This window comes from Anomaloglossus baeobatrachus, chromosome 3 (assembly GCF_048569485.1).
Source record: "Anomaloglossus baeobatrachus isolate aAnoBae1 chromosome 3, aAnoBae1.hap1, whole genome shotgun sequence".
Taxonomy (NCBI): Eukaryota; Metazoa; Chordata; class Amphibia; order Anura; family Aromobatidae; genus Anomaloglossus; species Anomaloglossus baeobatrachus.
Window position 1 is genome coordinate 654,136,398 of NC_134355.1, and position 21,614 is coordinate 654,158,011.

Sequence of the window (21,614 nt, forward strand, 5' to 3'; positions counted from 1 at the left end):
AATATAAAGGACTGGCTCATGACTTATTTCTTCCAAAGACAATACTAAGGACCAGGGGGCACTCACTGTGAGAAGAAAGATGATCCCAGCAGATTCATAGGAAAGGGTTCTTTACAGTTAGAGCAGTCAGACTGTGGAATGCCGACCACAAGAGGAGGTAATGGCAGATACTATAACAGCTTTTATATCAGGGCTGGATGATTTCCTCAGTACATATAACATTGTTGGTTATAAATGATTTGGTGACAAAATGTATAATTGGAGGAGGAAGGTTGAACTAGATGGACCTAGGGCTTTTTTTCAAGCTATGTAACTGATGTGCTGATCATGAGAAATCAAGTGTAAAACATTGTATGCAAATCAATGCATTGGGGGCGTGTCACTGCACTCCGGCTGCTTTTTCCACGCCCCCAGTACACTTCTTCCCTGATTTGCATACATCTTTTACACCAGCTTCCCCATGACCGACACATCTGATCTCCCCAAAAAAGGTATCATTTTCATTGAAAGGGGGAGGGGGGGGGGTCGGGTCTAACGCCTGTACGGCCATGCCCCTACTTCCATATTTAAAAAACGTGCTGACAGATTCCCTTTAAGGCATTGTGACTAGTTATTTGTGTCAGTGTGTAATGTGCTCACTGTCAGGATTCCCTTCTATTACCTGGGCAAGTGGTTACTTGCGGTCACCTGATGACCAGAGTTTCATAGTCTTCACTGAAGGTTCTATTGAGAATTTAGTGACTGTAGAAACCTCTCTTGAACCCGGGACCTCCCCTTTAAAAAATGGACTCCATAATTCTGTCCCTTTTGGGCAAATATAGATCTTTGGACTCCGTATGAAGTTTTATTTTTTTTCCTGGCGGTTTCCGTATTTTTTTGCTGGACTCAGTAGTACAGTGGACCTTACGGGGATCGTATCGTAATTCAGTAAAAAACGGGTACCCATCCGTTATGGATGCCGGGTTCATTGGTGGTGGTTTAACCACCCTTCCTCACGGGCCGTACCGTCATCTTCGGCGGCACATTCCCAGCTCACGTGATGAGATATGCCGTCTACAATTATTTTAGGCAATGTTTAGGATGTGACCAGCTGACGAGTTGTCTTGGGCGGATGAGTGGCATCTCCTGTATTTAGCTGGTTCTTTCCCGGGAAGAGTCCTCTTCTCTGTTGAGTCACTTTACGAGCCATTTGTGTGTATACTGCCGCATACTTTATACTCCTGTTATGACTCCACGCCTCGTGTTACTCGTTCTCCCTCCATGGTAACCCTGAGAGCGGAGATTTCTGATTTCTCAGCATCTTCGGCTTCTCGCGTCTCCTCTCGGTTCCCCAATCTCTTCCGCTCTCGCCCCCTCCCGGGTTTCTCACTAGGAGTATCGGTACTGCGGACAGGATGTGGTGCTTCGTGAGACTTCAATGTCTATGGCTTTTAGGCAGTTACTATATGTTCCTATGTGACCTCTCCCCAAACAAAGCATTCATGTTTGCAGCTTGTCTTTACTGGGAGACCTGGAATGACTGGTTGCATTAGGCGTGTCCTGAAGGGGGACGGCGCGGGCCTGGAAATGCTGGCGGTACCCATGTGAAAGTGTGTGGTGGTATGATTATGTATGTGCTAGTAACCTATAGGGCCTATAAAAAGTGGAATAACTTTGAAAAGCACCACTGCAGTGGTAAAACAGTGTGGTGATGCTTTATTAATCTAAGCCCCCTGTCCACCACCCTCTGGTGGCTTCATGTTCCATCCCCACCGCTCTGACCGGTCTCCTGTAATTTGTGACCAGCTCCAGTGTTTTATGGTCGCACCGGAGGTCACAAATCAATACAAGTCTATCAGTCTCTCTCTGGCCTCTTTCTGGGTCTCATAGACTTGCATTGAGACATCATTTCTGACTCGAAGCCAGTCAAACGTTAACGTCACAAGATGGTGCCGCAGGACCGGAGCGATGCCGAGAAAAGATGAAATGAAATGTCGGAGGTTGGTTATAAAACCGAGGGCCGGGGGCCTAAATTTAAAGCGCCACTCAAGCGGTCAAATAAAAAAACCGCTGGAATGGGGCTTTAATACATTACATTACTTGTCCTATAATAATTGAGTTACATCCTGTATTATCCTCCAGAGCTGCACTCACTATTCTGCTGGTGCAGTCACTGTGTACATACATTACATTACTTATCCTGTACTGATCCTGAGTTACATCCTGTATTATACTCCAGAGCTGCACTCACTATTCTGCTGGTGCAGTCACTGTGTACATACATTACATTACTGATCCTGTACTGATCCTGAGTTACATCCTGTATTATCCTCCAGAGCTGCACTCACTATTCTGCTGGTGCAGTCACTGTGTACATACATTACATTACTTATCCTGTACTGATCCTGAGTTACATCCTGTATTATATCCAGAGCTGCACTCACTATTCTGCTGGTGGAGTCACTGTGTACATACATTACATTACTGATCCTGTACTGATCCTGAGTTACATCCTGTATTATCCTCCAGAGCTGCGCTCACTATTCTGCTGGGGCAGTCACTGTGTACATTACATTACATTACTTATCCTGTACAGATCCTCAGTTACCTCCTGTATTATACTCCAGAGCTGCACTCACTATTCTGCTGGAGCAGTCACTGTGTACATTACATTACTTATCCTGTACAGATCCTCAGTTACCTCCTGTATTATACTCCAGAGCTGCACTCACTATTCTGCTGGTGCAGTCACTGTGTACATACATTACATTACTTATCCTGTACTGATCCTGAGTTACATCCTGTATTATACTCCAGAGCTGCACTCACTATTCTGCTGGTGGAGTCACTGTGTACATACATTACATTACTGATCCTGTACTGATCCTGAGTTACATCCTGTATTATCCTCCAGAGCTGCGCTCACTATTCTGCTGGGGCAGTCACTGTGTACATACATTACATTACTTATCCTGTACAGATCCTCAGTTACCTCCTGTATTATACTCCAGAGCTGCACTCACTATTCTGCTGGAGCAGTCACTGTGTACATTACATTACTTATCCTGTACAGATCCTCAGTTACCTCCTGTATTATACTCCAGAGCTGCACTCACTATTCTGCTGGGGCAGTCGGTGTACATTACATTACTTATTCTGTACTGATCCTGAGTTACCTCCTCATGTATTATAACCCAGAGCTGCACTCACTGTAATTGTCTAATTTTATTTAGTGGAGTGCTCTATTAAAAAAAAAAAAAAAAGTTACAGCTCCATTAGCTCTGTTCTCCTTGTTCTGTGGGGTCTCTCTGCTCTTCCCTTTCCTTCAGTGATGGCAGCAGGGAGGGGATTATACACAGATCTGAAGAGTGCAGAGAGGGTAGAAAGTATCCACAGTCTCTGGGAGGGCAGAGAAGACCAGCTGTAAATAAGGAGCAAAGCACATGAACAGCATAGAAGACATACGCAGAGCTGCCATCCAGCCTATATTACTGGGAGAGAAACTCCCACAAGAACAAAAGTCAGAAATTTTGGATTTGTCTGCAAATTGAGAATCAGAGCGTCTAAAACTATATGAGGGAATGAAGATCACAGACTGAAACTTTTTGTTATATTAAGTAAATTTCACCATGAGCATTTGAAAAAAAATCATTTACATGTAAAAAAAAAAATATGTCCCTATCTTTTCAATCTTTTTTGTTGCCCAAATTGTGATGCATCTTCTGGAGTAAAGTGCAGCGTTGGGGACTTTGAGGTCCAGGAAGATTCTTGTTATTTCCGGGATCTCCGGACTTTATTACTGAGAATTCCTTTATTATTGTCTCATTCTGGCTCGTCATCCTCCAGGAATGCGTCAGCTACTCATTCACAAGGTTCCTGTAACTACACCGTGAGGTCACCGCTGCTGCTGCCAGTAAACAATAGGAAATTACCACAGATAAAGCTGGTGACGCGGCATTTCTGGAAAATCTACGGGGTTATTCATGTCTCTTAATCATAAACTAAACAGCTCCTATCTAATGATTTATTTCCATGTTCTACTACTGACAATTACATGATCATTTACTTAACAGAAACTAAAAAAGAAACCTTCCTGGGCCCTACCCGGAGATGTGACCGACATGTAGACTAGGCATCCAGATCCAGCGCAGGTGGAATACAAACGCAGATTTACTGCTGGTAGAGTAGGAAGCCACCTGTTGAGCGGGGAGCCACCTGTTGTGCGGGGAGCCACCTGTTGTGCGGGGAGCCACCTGTTGTGCGGGAGCCACCTGTTGAGCGGGGAGCCACCTGTTGAGCGGGGAGCCACCTGTTGAGCGGGGAGCCACCTGTTGAGCGGGGAGCCACCTGTTGAGCGGGGAGCCACCTGTTGAGCGGGGAGCCACCTGTTGAGCGGGGCGAGCTGGGAGCCACCTGTTCCACGGGGCGAGCGGGGAGCCACCTGTTCCACGGTGCGAGCGGGGAGCCACCTTTTTGCGCGGGGCGAGCGGGCAGCCACTTGTTGCGCGCGGTGAGCGGGAAGCAACCTGTTGCGTGGGGCGAGCGGGGAGCCACCTGTTTGCGCGGTGCGAGCGGGGAGCCACCTGTTGCGCGGGGGCGAGCGGGGTTCCAGATCGATTATCAGTTTTCAGGAGCACACCACCCTTGGTAATCAGGAAGCTTGGATCTAAAGGATCAGAGAGCCCCTAAATTGCTAACATGAGAATATTTCCAAGACCCAAAGCAAAGCATCATTATAGGTGTGTAGAGAAAGGTAGCATAGGGAAAATAATGGATGCTCCGGCCAATCAGTTATCGGACGTTGGGTTTTGTTCTACATCAACATCTAATTTGTTGTTGGTTGGCCGAGGACGTATAGATGTGATGAAAACGTGCAGGATGTGGTAATAAATAAGGCTCTGATAGCATGGTGTTTTGAGTCTATAGATAACTGTATAGACGGACGATGACAAAAATAACTTAAAGGGATGGTGTCGTCCAAAAAATTTTTTTGTTTTCAATAACTGAAAAAATATAACCTATTAATGTTATGTTTAAAGAAAATAATTTGTTTTTAATTGTGAAAAAATATAAAAAAAAATCAAGTTTGATATTTTCCACTGTTAAACACTAGAGGGAGCAGCTGCTGAATCCTGCTGTAGAAGTAGCTCACATTACAGCTGCAGTGAAAGTGGGAGGAGTTTGCTCTCCTGTGTATGATGTCACAGCTCCCTCTCCCAATATGGGTGTTTCCAACAGGATTAGGGAAGATGAAGGTTAAGATCAGTGCGGAGCCATTTTGTTGGTGGCCACAGAGTGATCCTAATATGTCTAAAGTGTCGCTAAGGCAAGATGCATAGTGCTCCACTGTATCCCTATGGCCCCCCTGGCTGGCTGTATCCATATACCCCTCCTGGCTGGCTGTATCCCTATGCCCCTCCTGGCTGGCTGTATCCCTATGCTCCTCCTGGCTGGCTGTATCCCTATGCCCCTCCTGGCTGGCTGTATCTCTATGCCCCTCCTGGCTGACTGTATCCCTATGCCCCTCCTGGCTGGCTGTATCCCTATGCCCCTCCTGGCTGGCTGTATCCCTATGCCCCTCCTGGCTGGCTGTATCCCTATGCCCCTCCTGGCTGGCTGTATCCCTATGCCCCTCCTGGCTGGCTGTATCCCTATGCCCCTCCTGGCTGGCTGTATCCCTATGCCCCTCCTGGCTGGCTGTATCCCTATGCCCCTCCTGGCTGGCTGTATCCCTATGCCCCTCCTGGCTGGCTGTATCCCTATGCCCCCTCTGGCTGGCTGTATCCCTATGCCCCCCTCTGGCTGGCTGTATCCCTATGCCCCTCCTGGCTGGCTGTATCCCTATGCCCCCCCTGGCTGGCTGTATCCCTATGCCCCCCCTGGCTGGCTGTATCCCTATGCCCCCCCTGGCTGGCTGTATCCCTATGCCCCCCCTGGCTGGCTGTATCCCAATGCCCCCCTGTATCCCTATGCCCCCCTGGCTGGCTGTATCCCGCGCCCCCATATACTGTGCTGCCTGCTAGGATCAGAGGTCCGAGGTGACATGCGGCAAGGAGGAGTGGCTGCAACCTGAGCGGCACTGCACTACAGATGTCATGCTGCTATCACCGCTCACAGCCGCATGCACTCAACTCAGATTGTGCCCCCGGTAGCCTGTCCTGTCAGCAATCACAGTACGAGCAGCGGAAGCCCGAGGTGAGCGGGGAGGGGTGTGCGGCAGAGTGCAAGGGGGGGTGTGCGCGGATCAGTTACAGTGCCTGCCACCTGTACGCACCCCATCCATCTTGGCGGGTGACACGGGTAAAGTGGAGCACACACCATTCGCTGTGAGCTTCACAAAGATGGCGCTTATCTCCTCCCTCTGCTGTGATGTGGACAGCCCAGGGGGCGTGTCCATTTCACAGCAGACCCCTTTTCTATGTTACAGTATAGGGTCGCACTCCGACCACGGTCTTCTATGCCCAGGGGGCTGCCACAAAGGAGGTGAGTAACTGTTGTTACAAACACCAAATCCAAGATGGCAGCCCCCAGTGCGTCATTAAAACTAGAATTAAATAAAAACTAAAAGTGACTTTAATTTTGAATTAAAAATACTTTATTTAATAATCACGATTACAAAAATAAAAAAACGTGACACCCTTCCTTTAAGGCTCCTCTTACTAAAAAGTATATACACTTTCCTAAAGGTGTATGGGCCAGATGAATGCTATACGAACCCCCTTTGGAATTGATGGAGACCCACTTATACATTTGGCAGCTCTTCTGTTGTATACAGGGGACTTATAGCCCTTTGACTAGTTGGTTTTCGGAGTTCTTTTTTTTGTCATGCTTCTCATGGAAACATATAAAGTAAGAAACGTCTTGTCCGTTATTGGACCGCTCACTGTCCCACCCAATGCAATTACAGACCATCTTTCTCTTGTCTTTCAGATTCTGCTTTTCCATCTTGAACCCACGGGAGCGGAGCCGAGGCAGGTTCTTGATAAAAAGACAATAACTCTACCATCTGGGAAATATCTTTACACCAATTCAGTGTCGAAAAGAAACGTGACCTGTGACAAGTGTCCCGGGGGCACCTACGTGTCCAAGCACTGTACCCAGTCTGCCCTACGAGAGTGTAGCCCCTGCCCGAACGGCACCTTCACAAGACACGAGAATGGGAATGACAGGTGCCATAACTGTAGTCCTCCATGTGAACCGCCCATGGTCATGAAAATGCCTTGTTCTGCCTTGTCTGACCGTGAGTGCTCATGCCCAAATGCAATGTACCTCCTGAACGGCACCTGTGTCAACCACACGCTGTGCCCCGAAGGATGGGGAGTGAGAAAAAAGGGAAGCGAGACTGAAAACGTCAAGTGTAAGACATGTGCCCACGGTACTTATTCTGATGTGCCTTCTACTACTATGAGATGTAAGACCCACAGCAACTGCTCAGCGCTGGGCCTGATCCTCCTAAAGCCTGGTACAAATGAACGGGACAATGTGTGTGGACCTCTCTCCTCCCCCCCCTCCAAAGACTTCTATTCTCCACCCACTGATTATGGTAAGTTTTGTCATAAGGCTCACTTTATCTTCTCAAAATTCTGTAACTAGAACTGTCTACAGGGCCTCCGTTCCCTTGGCCTGGGCCCCCGTTCCCTTGGCCTGGGCCCCCGTTCCCTTGGCCTGGGCCCCCGTTCCCTTGGCCTGGGCCCCCGTTCCCTTGGCCTGGGCCCCCGTGCCCTTGGCCTGGGCCCCCGTGCCCTTGGCCTGGGCCCCCGTGCCCTTGGCCTGGGCCCCCGTGCCCTTGGCCTGGGCCCCCGTGCCCTTGGCCTGGGCCCCCGTGCCTTTGGCCTGGGCCCCCGTGCCCTTGGCCTGGGCCCCCGTGCGGGTGGTGGGAACCCCCCTTTTTTTGGGGGGGGGGGCTTTTTGCCTGTCCCTTTTTGGGGGTGGGGGCCCTCTTTGCCTGTCCCTTTTTGGGGGTGGGGGCCCTTTTTGCCTGTCCCTTTTTGGGGGTGGGAGCCCTTTTTTGCCTGTCCCTTTTCGGGGGAGGGGCCTCTTTGCTTGTTTCATTTTGGTGGGGGGCCCTCTTTGCCTGTCACTTTTTGGGGGTGGGGGTCCTTTTTTGCCTGTCCCTTTTTGGGGGTGGGGGCCTCTTTGCTTGTTTCTTTTTGGGGGTGGGGCCCTCTTTGCCTGTCCCTTTTTGGGGGTGGGAGCCCTTTTTTGCCTGTCCCTTTTCGGGGGAGGGGCCTCTTTGCTTGTTTCATTTTGGCGGGGGGCCCTCTTTGCCTGTCCCTTTTTGGGGTGGGGGCCCTTTTTTGCCTGTCCCTTTTTGGGGTGGGGGCTCTTTTTTTTGCCTGTCCCTTTTTGGGGGTGGGGGCCTCTTTGCTTGTTTCTTTTTGGGGGTGGGGGCCCTCTTTGCCTGTCCCTTTTTGGGGGTGGGGGCTCTCTTTGCCTGTCCCTTTTTGGGGGTGGGGGCCCTTTGTTGCTGCCTGTCCCTTTTTGGGGGTGGGAGCCCTTTTTTGCCTATCCCTTTTTTTTTTTTTTTTTTTGGGGGGGGGGGGGGGGGGGGAAGATTTGGCTGTCCCTTTTGTACAATAGAAATTCCAAATCCTAGAAATTCTAGAGCTGTAAAGTCAAGTAGCTTTTTCCAACAATAAGCTGCTTCTCCCTCCGAAATGTATGATCAGTAAGGAGAGATGTGGAGTCACCGGCACGTTGTGAGCTCGGCCGGGACTTCTGAAGCCACTTTGATGTCTGCAGGTGGAAAGTGTCCTAACACCCTGTACACCTATGACTGCAAACAACTGGGAGGGAGGGCTTAAAAAAAAATCATTAAGTGATTTAATGCGCTCACTATTCATCACTATAAAACAGGGCTGGGCATGTACTTTTTCCGAGGTGCCACATGGGCGTCCGTGACTTGTGTAGGGAACCCATAGGCTGTAATTAATTTCGCTCTATAATAATAATTACAATTTAATATAAAATAACAATTATATCACTTAATATTGAGTAGTAATAAGTATACAGACATCCCCCTACATAGAGGATGAGCTCACACAGCCCCTATATACCGTATGAACCCACCCACACATCCCTCCCTGTATACAGTATCAGCCCCCACACATCCCATACATGAGCCCCACATTGCCCCTAAATACAGTATGATCCCCCCACATAGCCCCTCTATGTACAATGTGGGCACCATATAACTTGTATATACAATGTGAGCACCAACATAGCCCCTCTGTATACAGTGTGAGCCCCCACATAGCCTCCTATATACAGTATGAGCCCCCACATTCTCCTAAATACAGTGAGCCCTTATATAGCCTCCTATATACAGTATCATCCCCCCATAGCCTCCTATATACAGCATGAGCCCTCATGAGTAATGTCCTCATTCCAAGGTTGAATAATATTTCCAGAACCCTGGTCCGGTAACCATGCTGGTAGTCCACAGCCACCAGATCAGAACCTTGTGAACCTCCTCCTACATGCCGGGATCTGTGGCGCCTCCTGTAATCAGTAAGCCTGGTGCATTGCCAGTAATGCGGCACAGTGAATGCATGAGGCCTATGAATCGGAAGAGGTGCTGAAGATGGCGGCAGGAGGTTCACATATCACTGCTTGAAAGCACGGACTACAGAAATGGTTGTTGGACCAGGGTCATGCAAATTGCCTTACTTACCTGTACCCCATTCTTTTGCTAAAGTGCATCCTGCCCCAGCCAAATTGCCAGCAGGGGTAAACTAGATAAAATGTTCTGATATGTCATACATACATGCGGAAGGATTACATTGGTGAAGTCTGTGATCCCGGATGACCACTGGTGATCCCGGGTGACCACTGGTGATCCCGGGTGACCACTGGTGATCCCGGGTGACCACTGGTGATCCCGGGTGACCACTGGTGATCCCGGGTGACCACTGGTGATCCCGGGTGACCACTGGTGATCCCGGGTGACCACTTATTTTCAAAATGGAAGGGCTTAAAGGCGTTTTCCCATGAACAAAGTTTTATTTTAATCAATAATCTTCGAATAATAACAATTTCCACAATTGGATGTGATTAAAAAAAAATGTCCCTGTGCTGAGAATCTTATATATGTGTCCCTGCTGTGTGCTGTGTAATGGCCGTGTCTGACTGTACAGGGACATGGTCTGATCACACCACATCTCCTAGGCTGGGGAGGATGCAAAAGAGTATACAGATTATTACAGTATGGAATCGCAAATAATTTATTCTTTGATGTAAAATGTTTTTCAAAAATATGCAGAGAAATGTTTTACCTCACAAAAAGAATCAGCCGTGATCTCGTACTGTAATGTCTATATATATATATATATATATATATATATATATATATATATTTACTTCCTCCCCGGCCCAGGAGATGTGGTATGATCAGACTATATTCCTGTACGGTCAGACACTGCCATTACACGGTAGATAGCAGGGACACATATATAAGAATATTTCAGCACAGAAACATTTTTTTTTTTTTTAAGCACATCCATTTGCTCGGGCGGCAGCTGCGGTCTTGTCGGCTGCCGGCTCTCTAAGTCACAATGCACACGCAGCATTCGATGCGTTTTAATGCACACATATTAATGCAGCATTTTAATGCACACGCAGCATTCGACGTGTGCGCATACCATTGCGTGCTGAGAACGTACTTTGTGGGCGGGGTAAGCGAGAGGTGTGCACCTGTCCCATAGAAGAGTAGCAGGAGGTTTACTGGCCTCCCGGCTGTACATGCTTCCCGGTGCGTTGTGAGTCGTGCCACCCCTACCAGGGCTGTCTGAGCTGTCTGTGTTGTATATGCCCTCAGTGTATCCTGTAATCTATGCACCTCAAGTCCCTCCTGTGCTGTATATATGCCCCCCGCGTCGCCTGTGTGTGTGTGTGTGTGTGTGTGTGTGTGTGTATACACACATACACATATATATATATGTACCCCCCGCGTCGCCTGTGCTGTGTATATATGCCCCCCGCGTCACATGTGCTGTGTATATATGCCCCCCGCGTCGCCTGTGCTGTGTATATGTGCCCCCCGCGTCGCCTGTGCGGTGTATATATGCCCCCCGCGTCGCCTGTGCGGTGTATATGTGCCCCCCGCGTCGCCTGTGCGGTGTATATGTGCCCCCCGCGTCGCCTGTGCGGTGTATATGTGCCCCCCGCGTCACCTGTGCGGTGTATATATGCCCCCCGTGTCGCCTGTGCGGTGTATATATGCCCCCCGTGTCGCCTGTGCGGTGTATATATGCCCCCCGCGTCGCCTGTGCGGTGTATATATGCCCCCCGCGTCGCCTGTGCGGTGTATATGTGCCCCCCGCGTCGCCTGTGCGGTGTATATATGCCCCCCGCGTCGCCTGTGCGGTGTATATGTGCCCCCCGCGTCGCCTGTGCGGTGTATATGTGCCCCCCGCGTCGCCTGTGCGGTGTATATGTGCCCCCCGCGTCGCCTGTGCGGTGTATATGTGCCCCCCGCGTCACCTGTGCGGTGTATATATGCCCCCCGCGTCGCCTGTGCGGTGTATATGTGCCCCCCGCGTCGCCTGTGCGGTGTATATGTGCCCCCCGCGTCGCCTGTGCTGTGTATATGTGCCCCCCGCGTCGCCTGTGCTGTGTATATGTGCCCCCCGCGTCGCCTGTGCTGTGTATATGTGCCCCCCGCGTCGCCTGTGCTGTGTATATGTGCCCCCCGCGTCGCCTGTGCTGTGTATATGTGCCCCCCGCGTCGCCTGTGCTGTGTATATGTGCTCCCCGCGTCGCCTGTGCTGTGTATATGTGCCCCCCGCATCGCCTGTGCTGTGTATATGTGCCCCCCGCGTCGCCTGTGCTGTGTATATGTGCCCCCTGCGTCGCCTGTGCTGTGTATATGTGCCCCCCGCGTCGCCTGTGCTGTGTATATGTGCCCCCCGCGTCGCCTGTGCTGTGTATATGTGCCCCCCGCATCGCCTGTGCTGTGTATATGTGCCCCCCGCATCGCCTGTGCTGTGTATATGTGCCCCCCGCATCGCCTGTGCTGTGTATATGTGCCCCCCGCATCGCCTGTGCTGTGTATATGTGCCCCCCGCATCGCCTGTGCTGTATTATATTTTTTTTTTTTTTTTTTTTTTTTTTGCGGTCCCCGAAGGTTGGGAGAAATTTCAAAGGGGCCCCTGGCAGAAAAATGGTTCCTCACCCCCTGATCTAGGCCACCAAACCGTTCATTGTTCCTGGACTTTCCCTTTAAACCTTTTCTCAAGTAAGCCGAGGTTAAACCAACAAACTATTAATCTATGCGTTCAGGGTCAAGTATAATTGCTAAATCCACCAGTCATTTATGCAGCTCGGGTAATTAGGAAGTTCTGGCAGGGTTTTGTGCCAGGTGGATGGCTAATGTTTAAATTGGAAAGTTATGGGGAAAGGTTTCCAACTCTATTTACCGTCGATAATCGTACACAAAGGTCTACTTCATCTGCACTCTGCTTTCATTTTTTTTTTGGGGGCGGGGGATTTCCTAACTTTTCCGCGCAGCAGGTGTGTGGTTTAGTGACCACTCGTCTGAGATGGTTGAAGGCACAGGTTCCTGCCAGAATTAATATGTGAGGTCATAGAGGAGTCTGACAAAAGGAGTTCTATGTGAGCCCTTTTTTTTGCTAAAGTTAGAGTACCTGCCGGGAACACATGGCTTCCTCTAAGGAGCCGCCACTTGGAGGTTGGTCTTACTTCAGATTCTGAGAATAGGTCTTGTCTTATGTCTCTGTAGTCCCTGAGATGTTAGTCACGCGGCTTAGATTCCCACCACCAATGTTCTTTTTCTCCTCGTCTTACAGAGCCGACAGATGTTTACAACGATACTGAAACGAATGAAACAAAATACTTGAACATGACGGAAGATCGAGGCACGGGCCACCCGCAGGAGACGCCAGACAGGAGGCAACCGCAGCAGACACATGGGCAGCCTGTTGTATCGAGAGGAGAAGGACTCAAGAACACCATTTATAAGACCACTAAGAGCAGACCTCCCCGGCAGGTCCCTCACCACTTTGACATCAACGAGCACTTACCTTGGATGATTGTACTTTTTCTTCTTCTGGTACTCGTCATCATCGTGGTTTGTAGCGTCAGGAAAAGTTCCCGCACGCTCAAAAAGGACCAAAGCAGGATCCGAGCTCCATAGTGGAGAAAGCCGGCTTCAAGAAGTCCACAGCATTAACCCAGAACAAGGAGAAGTGGATCTACTACTGCAATGGGCATGGTGAGTGGTACGGAGATGGTGCCTTTTTCTGAGTGGTTTTAATTGAGGATCTGGTATTATCTCTCCCACTAATTAGTGCCTTAGTTTTTTTGTATTTTTTGTTTTTATTTTCTTACAATTATAGGATTTTAGGGCCTTATGGAAAACCCTCCGTGGGAATATGCGAGTCATTTGGGAGTTGATCAGACAAGTCCCATCGGGGAGGACCATGCCTGGAAATGATCGTTTTGGTCCATTTTTTTTTTTCATTCCTCCTGGACTAACCTTCTGCGCCTCCTCCAACTTTTTGGGAGATTTTTGCCAACTTTTCCAGAAGTTTGGGAAGTCTCCACTTTTTTGAGGGACACTGATGAACTTCCCGGGAGAGTTGGTTAATACGTGTTATCTCTCCATTCAAATGTGTCACTTCAGAGTCCTTTCTTGGGGTTCACTTTGGTTGGACCCCTGGTGGTCAGCAAGTTAAGCCCAAATCTGTATGGAGTAGGAGCAAGGAAGTGTCGCACCCCGGGGCAGCCAAGCTGCTCGGATCCGCACAGTTCGTGGCTCGAGGGTTCTGGATCCGTGGGCACCGTTGACCAGTTTTAAATGACAATAAAAAATAAAGTCCGACTATGCAACTCGCGGTTTGCGGCCAGGGATGGTAGGGCCGCCGCTGTGGGTTCCCACTGGGGATAATGGATGGGGGCAGCGTGGATGGTGGAGCCCTCCGCGAGCAGGGCTTTTCCCCAGGGGTAGGTGAAGGGTTAACGTGGAGGCGCAGCACAATGAAGCATTCCAGGCAGAGAGGGCAGTTTGATTGCCTTTACTTACTGGCTTCACACCCTGGGGACGTGCTGGATCCCAGGTGCGCCCGTGTCCCTGATGGCTGTGCCTGCCAACCTGGTGCCATTCTACCTCCTGTGCACTCTGGTGTATGTGGGTCCTCCCTGGTGGGGAGCACTTGGAGGTTCTCCTGGTGTCTGGGTCCTGCCGCAGGCAGCTTGTACTATTTAAGGGAATTTCTCCCGGTCCCCTCTTTGCTGCTTATGCCTCGGACGTTAAAGGGTAGCAGATGAGTTCTAGAAACCCACCCGCCTGGCAGAGGTAACAGATGGCTTGAAGTCCTGGTCTGTTCTGAGATCTGCACCCCGTGCGTGCAAAGTACTGTGAGCCCTGGATGTCCACCCCACAGGATCCCTCTGTCCTTGGAGCTTGCTCTCTCGCTCTGCAGCTGCTTTCCTCCTCTGAGTGGCTGATCTTTCTACTCAGGTCTTTGTGGATTCTTTGCTGCTTTCAGTGTGTCTCAAAAGTCTGTGGTCTGTCTTGACACCTTTTTTTCTACTCCTCAACTCACAACTCCTTCCTCTTTCACTTCCTTTCTCCGACTCACTCACTAACTCCTCCCGCTGTCTACCCACACTTCCAGGTCACTCTCTCCTCCCCCAGGTCTGGTCTCTTCCTTCCCAGTTGGCTGCCTGTTAGATCACAGTGCCCAGCCCTGTCACCAAGGGGGGTCTCCCACCCTGGTTGTGAGTGTAAATGTCCTGGTGTGCTAGTGTGTGTGATGACTGGCACGGTTATGTAGGACCCGAGCTGTTCCTGTGTTGTGACCTTATTTTTGTGACACCTGGTCACCGCAGGGGCGTCACAGAAGCTTGACAGTAGAGGAGGCCTCCTAGGGTTTGTTTCCCTTTCCCTATGCTAGGTCATTAATGCATGATTACTAAGGGGCACATGAGGAGGTAGATATGGAGGAAACACTCCGGACCAAACATGATGCACTGAGGCAGATTTATTAATACTGGGTGTTCATACAAAATCCTAAAACAAAGTGTTGGCATGAATTGAGCCAACGCTAATAAAAGGTGCACAGCCTTTGATGTTCAGCTAGATCCCACCCCTCTTCCCCCCGCCCCAGAAAAGGTGTTTTTAGATTTTGAAGCTTTTTTTTTTTTTTTCTTTAAAAATGTAAAACTCCTTTTTTCTACTTTTGGCAAGCTTGGCACCCCCCTCCCCCCCCCCCCAAAAAAAGTCCATATTCGATGCAAAAAAAAAAAATATCAATTGCTTACCCACCCCCATGTGATCTGTGTAGGGTAAGCCTGGGCGGGCGAAGAAAATCCCTGTGCCTTGTTCTGCCCCACGGACCCTGAATATTGCAGAACTTTAATTTCCAGGTTTTCTTTCTATAACTTTATATATTTTTTTTACAAGTTCTCATTCCTTACAGGAATTTCCTTTATTTTTTTTTCTTTTTCAATACTTAGACAATTTTTTGATTTTTATTTTATTATTGAATAACTCCCAATTCAAAGGGTTCATAAACCTAAAACCTGAATAAAAACACCCATATATTTTCAATCTCAACGGTATATGTCACAGAATATATCAGTGACTGATATATAGTAGTTTAGTCGCCCTTCTTTTCAGTAACAGCCATAAGCTCGATCCTTGGAGTCTGTCCATTTCTTCATCTGCTGACGATCATCTTTTTTGGGCCGCACCAACCACAGCCCCAGACACTGATCAGAGAGGTAACGGTTTCTCCTTCACCTTAAATGTCCCATTAAGAAGGACCCACAAGTTCTCAGTAGGGTTTGGGTCCCGTGAGGATGGGTCCGGGTCATTTTTCCTTCATCTTTCCTGGCAGCCGAGCAGTGGAGACATTGATGGTGCGATGGAGAATGGTCCTTCAGAGAAATCAGGGTTCTCTTGACAGATGCTGACTTCTTCCTGTACCACTGTGAGAAGAAAGGGTCTTCTAAAAACTGGCAGGAGGGTCTGGGAGATGATTTTGAGTCATTTTCAACTTGAAAAGTTCCAACTAGATCATTATTAATAATCCCAGCCCATGGCAGGATCCCCCTCCACCTCACTGGTGTCTGACTGGAAGAGGAGGTCTGTGCGGTTACTGACCCATCCATCTGATCCATCAGTCGCTCGCATCTCATCAGTCCATAAAACCTTGGAGCAATTGGTCTTCAGATCTTTTTTGGCCCAGTCTTGACGTTGCCCCTTTTGTGTCTTGCTCATTGGTGGTCAGGCTCAGTCTCCTCACCTCGGCCGTATCTCTGAGCATCTGAGCATTGAATACCTTGTACTCCTGTCTTGCTCAGTGGTGGTCAGGTGCAGCCTCTTCTCCTTGGTTGTCTTTTTTAGCATCTTGTACTTCTTAATCTTGCTCAGTGGTGGCCAGCTTCAGTCTCCTCACCTCAGCCATGTCTCTGAACACTTTGTACTTCTGTATGGTGGTCGGTTTCAGCCTTCTTATCTCTGCAATGTCTTTTGATTACCGAACACCTTGTACTTCTGTGTCTTGGTCAGTGGTGGCCGGGCTGAGCCTCCTCACCTCGATCGAGTCTCTGAGTACTGCACACTTTGTACTTCTTTGTTTTGCTCATGGCTGATCAGGTTCAGCCTCCTTACCTCGGTCGTGTCTCTGAGCTCTGAATACCTTGTACATCTTTGTGTTGCTCAGTGGTGGTCAGGTCAGCCTCCTCACCTCAGCCGTATCTCTGAGCACTGAACACCTTGTACTTCTGTGTCTTGCTCAGTGGTGGTCTGGTTCAGCCTTCTCACCTCGTCCTTGTCTCTGAGCAATGAACACCTTGTACTCCTGTGTTGCTCAGTGGTGGTCAGGTTCAGCCCCTCCCTCGGCCGTGTCTCTGAGCACGGAGCTCTTCATGGTTCTGTGATTGCCCCAATATCTTCTGTAAAACTTGTAACAATATTTGACTTTTCACCGTCAACTAAATCTTTTTTTTTTTTGGCCCATTAAGCCAGAAGAAAACAATCCGCCCATTAGTTCTTCACACGTGTATACGGCAGTCACACAGACGCCGGATCAGCTGCAGGGAATAATAACACTTTTTTGTAAATCTCTGCCTAATTGCCTTGTGTAATGTAATGTTCACTAATGAGGCGTGATCGCAACAGGCGCCAAATGATTTATAATTAATGTAATTACCTAGATCTGCTGTAAATGTGGAGCAAAATATCCCAGATAGAGACCTCAATCAGGATTACAAACCTCGCTCATCCTGATCTTGCTGGTGCTTGAACAGAATGACAGTTCTGCAGGAAGACAGACACCAGTAATAGACACAGATCCCATGATTGGGATAAAGTCGTGAAGTTTGCTGACAACTTACTCGATCAGTCTCAACTAAAGATCATGTAAATTTTTTTTGGGAGGTGGAACTTTTAATGTCACTTTTTGGTTGCTTTTCATAATAAAATATTTATATTATATTCTATATTATATATATTTTTTATGTTATATGGATTTTATATTTTATTATATTTTTTTATTATATTGTATATTTTATATTGTATTTTATTTTTTATTACCGTATATAGTATATTCTATATTTTATAATTTATATTTTATTTTATATTGTTATATATATTTTATTATATTGTATTTTATATTATATAGTTTATATATTATATATTTTTATTTTTATATATACAGTCATATGAAAAAGTTTGGGCACCCCTATTAATGTTAACCTTTTTTCTTCATAACAATTTGGGTTTTTGCAGCAGCTATTTCAGTTTCATATATCTAATAACTGATGGACTGAGTAATATTTCTGGATTGAAATGAGGTTTATTGTACTAACAGAAAATGTGCAATCCGCATTTAAACAAAATTTGACCGGTGCAAAAGTATGGGCACCTCAACATAAAAGTGACATTAATATTTTGTAGATCCTCCTTTTGCAAAAATCACAGCCTCTAGTCGCTTCCTGATCCTGGATGAAGATATTTGACCATTCCTGTTCACAAAACAATTCCAGTTCAGTTAGGTTTGATGGTCGGCGAGCATGGACAGCCGCTTCAAATCATCCCACAGATTTTCAATGATATTCAGGTCTGGGGACTGGGATGGCCATTCCAGAACATTGTAATTGTTCCTCTGCATGAATGCCTGAGCAGATTTGGAGCGGTGTTTTGGATCATTGTCTTGCTGAAATATCCATCCCCTGCGTAACTTCAACTTCGTCACTGATTCTTGCACATTATTGTTAAGAATCTGCTGATACTGAGTTGAATCCATGCGACCCTCAACTTTAACAAGATTCCCGCTGCCGGCATTGGCCACACAGCCCCAAAGCATGATGGAACCTCCACCAAATTTTACTGTGGGTAGCAAGTGCTTTTCTTGGAATGCCGTGTTTTTTTGCCTCCATGCATAACGCCTTTTTGTATGACCAAACAACTCAATCTTTGTTTCATCAGTCCACAGGACCTTCTTCCAAAATGTAACTGGCTTGTCCAAATGTGCTTTTGCATACCTCAGGCGACTGTTTGTGGCGTGCTTGCAGAAACCGCTTCTTTCGCATCACTCTCCCATACAGCTTCTCCTTGTGCAACGTGCGCTGTATTGTTGACCGATGAACATTGACACCATCTGCAGCAAGATGATGCTGCAGGTCTTTGGAGGTGGTCTGTGGATTGTCCTTGACTGTTCTCACCATTCTTCTTCTCTGCCTTTCTGATATGTTTCTTGGCCTGCCACTTCTGGGCTTAACAAGAACTGTACCTGTGTTCTTCCATTTCCTTACTATGCTCCTCACAGTGGAAACTGACCGTTTAAATCTCTGTGATAACTTTTTGTATCTTCCCCTGAACAACTATGTTGAATAATCTTTGTTTTCAGATAATTTGAGAGTTGTGTTGAGCCCATGATGCCACTCTTCACCCTGTAGACTGTGAGCCCTCGCGGGCAGGGTCCTCTCTCCTCCTATACCAGTCTGTCTTGTACTGTTAATGATTGTTGTACGTATACCCTCTTTCACTTGTAAAGCGCCATGGAATAAATGGCGCTATAATAATAAATAATAATAATAATAATAATAGGAGATTCAAATAGGAGAACAACTTGCAAGTGGCCACCTTAAATACCTTTTCTCATGATTGGATACACCTGCCTATAAAGTTCAAAGCTCAATGAGGTTACAAAACCAATTTAGTGCTTTAGTAAGTCAGTAAAAAGTAGTTAGGAGTGTTCAAATCAAGAAATTGATAAGGGTGCCCATACTTTTGCACCGGTCACATTTTGTTTAAATGCGGATTGCACATTTTCTGTTAGTACAATAAACTTCATTTCAATCCAGAAATATTACTCAGTCCATCAGTTATTAGAAATATGACACTGAAATAGCTGCTGCAAAAACCCAAATTGTTATAACAAAAAAAGGTTAACATTAATAGGGGTGCCCAAACTTTTTTATATGACTGTATATTATATTATATATTTTATATTTTTATGTTTTTTATATATTGTATTTTATTATATATTTTTTATTTTCTTCAAGACCTCTATTTTTACCTCCAAAAGCCCTGAACCGAACTCCCATTTATGACTGTGTTCACACTGAGTTTTATTTGCGGAGGCTTTTGAAGCAGATCTGCACCACAATCCGATTCAGATACTCTGAATGTGAGGGAAAAAATGTTTCAGGAATAAAAAGGCTTTAAAAATCCTATAAATAATTAAGAGGAAAAATTCCTCTTAAACACGCAGAATTTTTCCTACCCCACACAGATTATGTGAATATATCCTAAACTGTGCACTCTGGAAATGGACTTTAAAAAAAAAAAAAAAAAATAGTTGGTTTTGTTAACCTCAGTCTTAATAAAGTATTAGTAAAGTTCACACTTTGCTTAAATGCTGCGGTTTTTTTTTTGTTTTTTTTTTTTTCTCTCCTGCTTATTTGTGTCCACATCAAAATACACTAACAATCTTCTTTAATTGTTCACTTTATTGTTCAATTTTTTTTAAATATATATATTTTTTTTTATGTAATTTCCCCTTTTGTAATGTGTTGTATTTGAAGTGGAGATTAAATCAGCTATTTAATGTTTTGTGATTTTTTTTTTTTTTTTTTTTTTTTTTTTTTTTTACAATGGAACAGGTATTGTTTCTTGTCACAAAAACTCTCACATGCGTCTTTATGGGCCCCACATAGAAGCTTGAAGAGAGAACTTTTTTTTAAATTTTTATCTAATAAATGAATAATACATGTAAAAAAAAAAAAAAGCAACTTTGCAATAGATCTTATCAGACAAATCCGCTTCTTTCTCCTCCTGAACTGATCTTTTATTTTTAATTGATGGGTAAAATCTGGATTCAGTACGGAAAGATTTTGCCATTACTGAGATAGGAGATGGCAGTTGGTGCTTTTAAAATTCTAAGGAGGGAGGAGCCAGACATTGTGCTGCAAGTTCTCCTGAAGCGACACTTGCAGTTCTCCATAGAACTTTATAAGCACCAACTGTCAATTCCGTAATGGTAAAGTCTGTGTGTTTTTACCCATGAATTGAGAATTTTGAGAGTGAATGATGAGTCCAGGAGGAGAAAGAAGCGGATTTCTCTGATGAGATTTATTATAAAGTTTATTTTCACGTGCACTGTTGATTCATGGGGAGAAAAAAAAATAAAATGACAGATAGGAATTTTCATGGAATCCCTTGGACTGCGAAACGCGGGGATTTGCCGCATGAAGACATGGTCTATTCACTGACCGCAATCGGAGGTGTTTATAATATTTAAATAATACGTAAAGCATTTTTCTGCCATCTTTACACTCGGTAATGTTGTGCAAATTGCGGTAAAATTGATGAAAGGCTGACAGCGGACATTGCAAAAAGTTCAATTAAATAGTAGTAAATTTATGTGCCCTGCCGGGCGAATATTGATTGTTACTAGGAAGGAGGGTTCCAGGTAATGTGCGGCTAGGAGTTACAGCCGCGGCTCCCTGCTCTGAATGGGGTCAGTAGCCCCTCCGGACCCTCATTAGCAGTAGGTTGTTTGTCCTCTGCCGGGATTTATGATGTGCAGCGTCCCCCGGGGGCCAGGGCGTTATGAGCGCCATGCTGGATGTGTCGGCTGATGAGCTGGGTACGTGACTGGCATTCACTGAACAAGTCTGAACCAGCAGATGTGGGGGCGCAGCTGTGTGGGGGGGTGTGGACGGCACTATTCAGGGTGAGAAATTCCCAGAGAGATTGCTCCCCAGTAGGTGACCTTCACCCCCACACTCCAGACTTGTCCGACACGTGCGGCTCCTCTGGTTTCATGTGTATGAAGGGGACTTTATATAATACCCCCTATATGGAGAAAAGTATTGGTCCCCCAGTCCTATCAATTAATTCAGGTTTATCATTCAGTCCCCGGTGCATAACCTCCAGCCCCTCGTCCCCCTGGTCCTGGTGCATAACCTCCAGCCCCTCGTCCCCCTGGTCCTGGTGAATAACCTCCGGCCCCTCGTCCCCCTGGTCCTGGTGCATAACCTCCGGCCCCTCGTCCCCCTGGTCCTGGTGCATAACCTCCGGCCCCTCGTCCCCCTGGTCCTGGTGCATAACCTCCGGCCCCTCGTCCCCCTGGTCCTGGTGCATAACCTCCGGCCCCTCGTCC

General features: G+C 47.0%; 1 protein-coding gene across 1 annotated transcript in view; it reads left to right on the forward strand.

The window, feature by feature from the left end:
* The window catches only part of TNFRSF21 (TNF receptor superfamily member 21), a 61,329-nt gene that overhangs the window by 21,164 nt on the left and 18,551 nt on the right, over positions 1–21,614 (forward strand). Inside the window, 3 exon segments of the mRNA XM_075341608.1 lie at positions 6,910–7,522; positions 12,786–13,097; positions 13,100–13,210. Coding sequence (XP_075197723.1) covers positions 6,910–7,522; positions 12,786–13,097; positions 13,100–13,210 — 1,036 coding nt within the window.